The 9,049-nt window shown below is 66.0% G+C and overlaps 1 protein-coding gene across 1 annotated transcript in view; it reads right to left on the reverse strand.

Annotated features, from left to right (window-relative positions):
* Positions 1 to 258: 258 nt before the first annotated feature.
* The window catches only part of Sorcs2 (sortilin related VPS10 domain containing receptor 2), a 343,989-nt gene continuing 335,198 nt past the window's right edge, over positions 259 to 9,049 (reverse strand). The window contains 4 exon segments of the mRNA XM_048784122.1: positions 259 to 1,408; positions 3,774 to 3,877; positions 6,380 to 6,482; positions 7,043 to 7,142. Of these exon segments, the coding sequence (XP_048640079.1) occupies positions 1,344 to 1,408; positions 3,774 to 3,877; positions 6,380 to 6,482; positions 7,043 to 7,142 (372 nt within the window). The 3' untranslated portion in view covers positions 259 to 1,343.

The following is a 9,049-nucleotide window of genomic DNA, read 5'->3' on the forward strand; positions in this document are numbered from 1 at the left end:
AGGCATATCCCTGAGAGTCCCATCTGTGACAGGAACACCCAGATGCCAGGGGCATCCACCCAGCAAAGACCAGGTGCCCGGAGGCTGAAGACCTCTCCCTGGGCCTCCCTGGCTACAGGCCACTCCTGGGAAAGACAGGCGGACACCCCAGGCTCCGGCAGGGTGCAGAGGACACTGCTGCCTTGCTACAGGCCCTGGTGTGGCCACCAGAGAGCCTGGCCTGGGCAGGGAGGGGAGGGGAGGAGGAGGACAGTGACTTCCCAATTCAAGGCAAAAAGTGAAGTGCCCGCTGTCTTCTGGAGGCTTGTGCCAGAGCCCCCAACTCCAGGCGGCTGCGAGCTGCGTGCTGCGGAGGGCTGGCTCCAGGGCCACCCCGCTCCATCTTGTCCTGACCCTGGGAAAGCACCCATTTCAGGCCCATCGCCCACCTTCACCTGGGGGGGCACACTCCCAGTGGCCCCTCAGATCTGCCCTACACCTCCTGGTTGGCTCTGCAGGAGCCCCCCAAGTTGTAAGGGGCACAGAAGGCTGTTCCGGCTGCGGGGGCCGGCCCCTCCCAAGTCCCTTGAGCTGCGGGGCAGAGCTGTGTGAGGCCGGGCAGCGCCGGCAAGGAGCTGTAGGCTGGGGTCCCTGTGTCCCCCACCCCAGCCCGCTAGGGAAAACTGGCCCCTCTGGGCCCAGAGGAGCCCTGGGTTCTAGAAAAGTGGTTCCAAGAATGAAGCTCTGACGGCAACCCAGATGCCCACCAACTGGCCACGAGAACAGGAAGTTCAACCAAAGCCCCAGGGCAAACGGCCACCTAGAGGGAAGTTACGTCATCTGCAGCTTAAAAAGAGGACGATGGCAGAAAGGCCTGGAGGTGGTGCTGGGAGCCCTGGCCACAGGGTCCAGGACTCCGGGGGCTTCTGCAGGGACAGGAGCTGTAGTGCAGTGTCTGTGTGGGTCTTGGGTCTCGGAGCAGGGCCAACCCGGGGGGCTCGCTCCCAGACTGGCTCTGGACAGGCCAGCGGCAGCCAGGAGAAGCCAGGCCTTGGCTGGGGCGACAGGTTGGAGCGGCCTGGTCATGTGCAGGGGCCAGGGCCAGAGACACCCCAGAGTCAGGGGTGGGGACATTGATGGCTCTGTGGGCCTGACCCAGGAGGGTCAGGAGTCAGCTGTGCTGGCATCCCATGGGCCTGGTGGGCTGGGATTGGGCAGAGGGAGCAGTGTCTGTCCCATGTGGGGATGGTGGAGGAGGTGGCCTCCCGCAGGTCTCTGAGGGGACATGGTTCCAGCTGCACTCGTGGCTGTGCCCTCCAGGGAATGACCAGCGGAAGAGAGCGTCCCGGCCAGACCCTGCCACATCAGCTCACCAGGTAGCTGTGCATCTCCCGGGAGTTGATGCTCAGGACCACGCCCGAGTGGTTGCCTGGGGAACAAAGGAGAGGCCACCGTGAGCTCAGGCCATTGGCTGGGGAAAGGGAGAAACAGGCCGCGGGGGTGCCAGTGGGGTCCTGGGCAGCACGTGAGCCAGCATGCAGTGGGGATCCCAGGTGCCTTCAGTGAGTGCCAGGCTCAGGTGGTGGGCTCTCCACGCTGCTGGGGGAGTGAGGAGGGGGTGTGCCTGGCACTGTCACAAGCAGTGGGCACCCCAAGGGTTGTGAGGTGAGGCTGCGCCCACTGACCTGCACGGGGGCCACCCCTGGCATCAGCAGCAAGGGGGTGCAGGAGGGGCTGAGGCTCCGCCCCCTCCTGGCAGCGGGAGCTGCAGCGCACAGAGTGGCGAGGCGGGGGGTGGGGGGACAGGGCGAGAGCAGAGAGTGGGCTCAGAGGCTGGTGGTCAGGTGGTCCTGGGGGCCGTGCCAGGACACCAGCGCACAGGGACCCCAGAGCTACTCCTGGCAGCCTATCTGCCTGCCCCAACTCATGAGACTCCCTGCACTGCCCGCCTGTGCCCATGTGCCTGACTGTCCACGAGAGACCACAGCAAGGGTCTCCACCCCCTGGGCCTGGTCTTGCTATTTGTAAAATTCTGGTGTCCCTGGCACCCTCTGGGAAGGACCATGGTTGGTGACGCCTGGTGCTCTCCAAGGGTCTGGTTCAAATGATTATTACGTTTGGTTATTTTAAGGGGCTTAAAAGCAGGCAGCTGTCAGAGGAAGGAGCCAGGCTCAGGACTCAGGTCCACCTTCCTGAGACCCCCGTCACAAGGGGCTGAGACCCTGCACCAGAGTAGGACCAGCTGGCAGGTTGGCGGAGCGCTGGCCTCCCAGCCGTGAGGGTGTGTGGAACCAGTCTTCGGGACAGATGGGGCCAGCAGGAGCCCAAGACCACCTCTGCCTGGGGCAGAGGACAGGCCTGTGGAGGGTGCCTGGGGCCTGTAGAGGGCACAGTCCCATCACCTCTAGTCAGGCAGTGACCTGGGAAGGCTGGGTCTCAGCTTTCCACCTGAGGAACAGGACACCAGCATTGGCCCAGGGCTCAGCTGTGTCCTGATGGGACCTGGCACCAAGTGGGCCCCAGAGGGGACCCAGGCATCTGGTCCTCATGAGCAGCCCTGGCTGAAGGACTTGGGAGATGACAGGGATCCCAGATGGGTGGGGCAGACCCACCCCTCGAGGAGCTAGAGGGAGAGCCTGGGCCTGGTGGGGACCCGAGGGCAGCCCCTGTGAGTTGTGTGCCCCGGGGCCAGCAGCATCACCTTCCCGAGCCTCCCACTAAGTTAAAAAATGAGGCCGTGGTTTCTGAGTGGCATCTTTCTGAGGGCGGAGGGCACTCTGCCGTTCACACAGCACGTCCCCTGGTCAAGGTGTAAACCTGAACTGTAGCCGTGACCACGGCTGCAGTGGACTTTCCTGGACACTCTGGCAGGAGCCTTGAAGCAATGGGGTGGCAGGTGGCCGGCCGCCTTGGCGGAGGCACAGAGGGGTGGTGTGGTGGGAACAGGAAGGGTGGGGCATGGTGAGCTTGGGGTCCACCTAGACCCCCACTCCAGCTCTGTGCCCTGTGAGTGGCGACCCGGGGCGAGTGCAGTTCGCCTCTGTCCCCCGGGCTCACTAAGAGCCAGCCTGGCTCCTGAAGCTGCCCAGAGCAGCCTGGTCCTGGCCTCAGCTGGGCGCCGGCCTCAGCTCTGCCGGCTCAGGCTCCACCCCTCCAGGAAGACTCGGAAGCCCTGGGGTCTCAGCTGCCCACTCGTGGAGAGGCAGAGCTGGCATGAGCCTGCCTGTGCTAACGGGTGCCATGGTCCCCACGGTGCAGCCCTGCCGCTCCCCCAGCGGGGGCACCCGCGTCCCCACCCCTGAGTAGGGAGAGTTCTGGGGCCTCGCCTGACCTCCAGACTGCTCCCTGCCTCCCCCTGAGGCCCCAGGGTCTGCCTTTGCTGACTGCAGCACCAGAGTGGGGCCTGAGGGGCTGTGGCCTCGCCTTGGGGAGGGGTCTGGCGGTGTAGAGGCCACGGGAGCCGTGGCACGGCCCCGTGTCCAGGCCCGTGCCCTGCGTCCAGGCACCCCATGTTTTGAGGCTTACCGTGGAGGCCGGCCTCTTGTCCTCCCTGCCTCTGCTACCAGGCCTGGTGCCCTCAGCTTCCAGCAGCTTCTCCTGTCATCCTGGGGCAGCACTGGGAGGCCCCACCGTCCCCGTGCCAGGGACATGATGGCCCAGGGTGACCCACCGGCAGGGTCTGCCGGGCCCCACGTCCTGTGTGCTTTGGGCCAAGAGGCCTGGAAGGCACCTCAGGAGGGGCGGGCCTCAGGGCAGGCGCCACCTGGGAGCGGGGTCCTGGGGCGGGGGCTCACCCTGGGTGGCGCCCTGCACGTCCTCGCTGTGGCTCACGGGGCTCGTCATCTCCTGCTCCTTCTCGTTGTGCATCTGGGCGTACACGGTCCTGCCCGGGCGTTTCCTGCTGGGCAGAGGTGGCTGCTCAGCTGTGCCCAGCCTCGGCTGCCAGGACCCGGTCCCTCGAGGAGCAGGGTGCAGACAGCCCCGAGGGCTCCGCTCAGCACCCAGAAACCCAGCTCCCCGTCCTGCAGGGCCGGTCAGAGGTCTCAGGGAGACACAGCCGAGTGACACAAGATGGTGGCGCAGGGCCTGGGCCCGACCCTCCCCTTCCTCCTTTTCTTCCTCCTGTTCCCGAGTCCCCTTTACAGAGAGGAAACCAAGGCTCCAGACGGGGAGGCACTGGCCTGAGCCCCGGAGGGCAATGGCAGGGCAGGGTGGTGGCCCCGGTCTGTGGCACTGACCCACAGTCCCCTACCCCCTATGGAGCCACCTGCAGTGAACGGGTCCTCAGCTGCTCAGAAGCAGAGACCTCAGCACCCACCAAGTGGCCCTTCAGAGTGCTCCAGGGGCCCCTGTGGGGCAAGGTCCCCAGGCCCTGGGAGGCCAGGTAGGTTTGCCAGGGGCCTCTGAGGCACCTCCGTGGTCTGCCAGTATGTCAGGGGCACCATGCACCACTGCCTCCTCGATGGTGTGCTCGCAGCCAGCCGGTGCAGACCAGGCTCCATGGTCACCCTGGCTCAGCTAGAAAGCAGGCTGGGACACGTCCCTGAGCGGGACGTGCAGCCTCAGGTGGGCACCCTGATGTGGCCGGGGGGAGGGATCAAGGACTCCGGGCTGCTACCACAACGGGAGCCACCAGGGGCTCCGGGAGTGTCCCCGCCTGGCTGGCTGAGCCAGCAGCTGTTCCCAGGGAAGGAGGGACACAGGGCTGCAGTGGTGACAGGGGCAGGCCAGAGCTGGAGGCCTCCCCGGGGGCAGCACAATCCCACCCCTGCTGGCTGAGCAGCCCCGTGGCCAGGCAGGGCCCAGAGGTGGCAGGGCCCGGAGGCCGACGTGCTCTCCATGTGGAGATCGGGACCTACCCTGGGGGGACACGAGTGTCCGCCACTGCAGCAGACAGGAAGCCCACCAGGGGCAACCCTAAACGTTTGCAGGCCGGGAGGAGCGGAAGCCTGCGTCCCCCCCGGGCCAGCTCCCTCGTCAGGGACCTCGTCAGGGACCCGGGATCACCCTGGCTCCTGGGGCCAGGGGGTCCACCTTGTGCCCAACCCCATCAGCTGGGAGCCAGGGCCAGGAGGGGTGGCCCTGCTCCTCACCCCCACCCTCCAGAGCTTCTGCTGTCAGTGTCCTGGGCCCACATGCCACCCTGCCACTTCCTGGCCGCGACAAACCCTGCTTCCCCGGGCTGTGGGACTAGGGAATGGAGGTCAACTGGGGGAAGGAGCACTGGGGAGGAGGTGTCTTTTCTCTGGGAGGGACACATCTCTCCCCCAGAACAGGATTTGGGGGTGAGGATGGAGTTTGCTCTGAGTCCAGGTGTCTGTGGGGCACCCAGGGGACAGCAGGAAGCAGGGCCTCCAGGCGTTTGGAAATCAAGACAGACCCCGGCTGGACGCTGACCCAGCTCTGCCCAGCAAGCCCTACGCATCCTGCAGGGTCCCCAGGGACAAGTCCCTCCTCAGAGAAGTGCTTCTGGGTCCCCCACCAGGGAGGTCCCTGTCACCCCTTCTCAGAACACCTCAGCCACCCTTTCCGTTGGAACCAGGTATCAGGGCTGGTGAGCTGTGCGCATGCTCCCTGCCAGAGGTGACAGGGCCGTGTCCCCAGCACCATGGCTAGTGTCCAGCCTGGAGCCAGCTGTGCCACACTGCTGCCCACAAGACCAGAGTGTAAACAAACGGGCACAGGAGAGATCCAGGCGTGGCTCCCCACAAGCATGGAGGAAAAGAGTGGGCTCGTCCCTCGGTGCTCCTCCAGGTGACCCCAACCAGGGCAGCGGGGCCCACAGCTGATCAGCAAGAGGGGCCCAGCAGGCCAGTCTGCCCTCTGCCCACTCAGCCTGATCCTTTTGCTTGTTCCCAGGTCCAGGGTCCAGGTCAGTCTGGACTGGGCAGCCGCCTGGGGCAGCATGGTGACTAGCACCTTCCAGGAGGAGAGGGCTCGGGAGGGAGGGGACGCGCTGCAGCCCTGCCTCAGCCTCCCGGGTGTCCCGGAGCCGGGCCGCTCTGGAGCCCCCTCCCTGTGGAGTGCAGGGCCAGAGGGGCAGCCCTGCGGGCTCCTGGCCGGGGTGGGAGGGACGCGGGAGGAGGACCCCTGGGCATGGAGTCAGGCCCTCCTCCCGCAGACCGCGCACAGGCACGTGCCTCCCTCAGGTGGGTGGAGGTGGAGGGCACCCGTGACCCTGTGGGCGGAGGGCATGCATGGGAGATGCTCTTGGGGTGAGTGCTGGCCTCTCCCCAGGGCCCACGGGTGACAGATCCAGGAGGGGCGCTGGGCAGGTGTCAGGGCAGGCTCACACCACCTCCCGCCATGGCCCTATGGGGGCCACCGCTCCAGGGGTCTCCCCAGGTCTTCCGGGCAGCAAGGACAGGGCCCAGTGGGCGAGGGCTCCTGGCAGCCTTGCCTTTTAAACTTGTAGAGGATGAAGGCTCCCACTGCGAACAGCACGGTGACGGAGAGGACCACCACGGCCCAGTAGCCGCCGCCGCCGCCCAGGCTCTGAGAATCTGTAAGCAAGGCACCAGAAGGGGACAGCTGAGGGCCAGCCCTGGCCGGCACCGACCTAGGAGGAGGCCATTTCACTACGCCTGGCTGATTCTCCCAGTGTGGCTAAGGGGGCGGCGGGTCTCGAGAGACCAAGGAACACACACTCTGTGGCCTTGGAAGGACCCGGTCACTCCCTTCCCAGCCCAACTCCTGCTGTACACCGTGGGCCTGGACCCACTGTTAGCTGGGCCCTCCTCAGGGGGACACCACTGCCTCCAGGCTGGTGTGGGGTGAGGGTGGGCTTCCTAACGGGTGTGGTGTCCGCAGAGGGGAAACTCAGCTACTGCACAGATTCCTGCTCCAAGGAGGGGGACACGTGGGTGACCAGTGCGAGGGCCGGAGCCGAGGTCCTCTGAGACCCTGGGCAGGGTGTGGACCAAGGCAAGGGCCCCGGGCTGCGCTGGTTGGGACAGACGGGCTCCTCAGAGCTGGACGCCAGCCAGTGGGAGTGTGTGGGCCGAGGAGGGCCCTGCCCGGGTCCCAGAGTGAGGCCCACCCCGGGGGCCCGCTAGGCTCTCACCTGAGCTGGTGTCCCTCAGGCCCACCAGGATGCGGAGGCCTCCCCGCAGGAGGAAGCTGATGTTGTGTGCGCCCAGCACCTGCTGGACGGCCGAGAGCCTCTGAAAGCAGAGGGACAGGAGGGTCCTCCGAGGCCCGGGGCAGGCGGGGTCCAGCCTGACTTCCTGGAGCCGTGGCTGGGGAGGGCCCCACCTCCCGAGCCCCAGCGTCCTCCTCCGTGACATGGGAATGACAACCCGCAGCTGACTTCCAGGGTCACCACTGACAGGACACACAGGTGGCACACTCGTCCCTGCCTCTGCAGGGACGCACAGGACGCAGTGCCACCGAGTGTGTTACGGGGGTTGGGTGCTGCAGGAGCCCCGGCCTCCAGCTTCGGCAGTCAGGGAAGGCTCCCCAGAGGGGGGAGGCCGAGAAGAGGACAAGGCGGACAGGACACGGGGCTTGGGCAGGGGAGTGGACCCACCCGAGGGGACCCTGCGAGGTGTTTCTGGGCTGTGGGGTGAGGTGGGGTGTCAGGGGCTGGAGAGGGTCTCGGCCAGGCAGCAGCCAGCCTGTCCATCTGGGACGGTTCACACGGGGTGCCCGGCGCACAGTAGGGCTCCTCAGCTCCTCTCACTTCTCGCTGTACCCTGACCGCCCATCAGCCCAGGGTCTGCCTGCATGGACACCATTCCACATTTCTGGGTCCCCGTGGCTCTGGGCTCAGGAAGGTCCTCCCAGAGCCCTTGGAGCCATGACGGAGCACAGCCTGTGACCCCCAGCGTCCCAGCTCCCGGCTTTGGGGAAGAAAGGGCTTTGTCCCCCCCTGAGCACCAAGTCCCGGTGGGTGACTCTTCCTGAAGCCCCTCAGGGGCCTGGGACACCCCCGCCCACTCACACAAGGTGGTGGCCTGTGGCTCTACCCTGCTCTCTGCCATTTGGTCGCCTGCTGGACCTCACAGCTCCTCAGGGCTCTCCCTGCGCAGGTGGTGCAAATGGCCTGGGAGGTCCTCCCACCAGGCCCCAGGCACCGAGGCTGGTGTCCCTCAGGCCCACCTCTGGAGGACATTCTGAGGGCCGGGTCAGTGCAGCCTGGACAGGCGCATGAGGAACCCAAGGCCAGCTCCCTGCTCAGGGCGAATGAGGGGTCCTGACCCTAGGGTAGGGACGGATGCTCCTGGGCAGTGGGACAGCTGTCCTCCATGCCTCCCCACACCCCCTTCCCCTCTGGGGTGCGTGATGCAGGTAAGGGGGACGTCACCATGGCCTGGATTTGCACGTCCCTGATGGCTAGGGATGGCGAGTGTTTTTCCATGTGCCTTTGGCCACTCGAGTGTCCTGTTGAAAACTGTCCATCCAGGTGTGGCCCCTCTCACTGGCCTGTTTTCTTGCTCTTGAGCGAGGTCCTGTGTGTCTGGGACCCAGCCGCTGTCGGACGGTGAGGGTGAGGACCCCCATCCTTTGGCCTCTCACTGCCCGCTGCCTGCCCTGCTCTGCAGAGGCTCCCGGCCTCACGTCCCCCTCTGCCTCTCTGGTGTCCACGGCTGTGTGAGGCCCCCCCTGACCGTTGCCTGCACCGCGTGGAGTCTGCGCCGTCCTGGGTCTCCCGTGAATCTTCCGTCCACTTGGGGTTGACATTTGCATGTGTTGTGAGAAGGTCCGACTTCACCCCCTGCAGGTGGACGCAATGTCCCCAGCACCATTTACTGCAGAGACTGCCCTTCCCCATGCGCAGTCTCAGCCCTTGTCACCCAGCTCTGCTGCTGTGACCGAAATGCCCGGCAAGAGCCATTAGAGGGGAGGCAGGGTATGTGAGCTCATGGTCCCCAGGTGCAGCCACCTTCGGCAGCGCAACCGCTCTGGGCCCAAGTGGGGCAGCACCTCCTGGTGAAGGGCCCAGTGCAGGGCCAGAAGCAGAGAGAGGGAGAGAGAGAGGGAGAGAGGGAGTGAGGGAGGGAGAGAGAGAGGGAGAGAAGAGAGGGAGATAGAGAGGGAGAGAGAAGGAGAGAGAGAGGGAGAGAGGGAG

The sequence above is a fragment of the Marmota marmota genome, unplaced genomic scaffold, assembly GCF_001458135.2.
Source record: "Marmota marmota marmota unplaced genomic scaffold, marMar, whole genome shotgun sequence".
Lineage (NCBI taxonomy): Eukaryota > Metazoa > Chordata > Mammalia > Rodentia > Sciuridae > Marmota > Marmota marmota.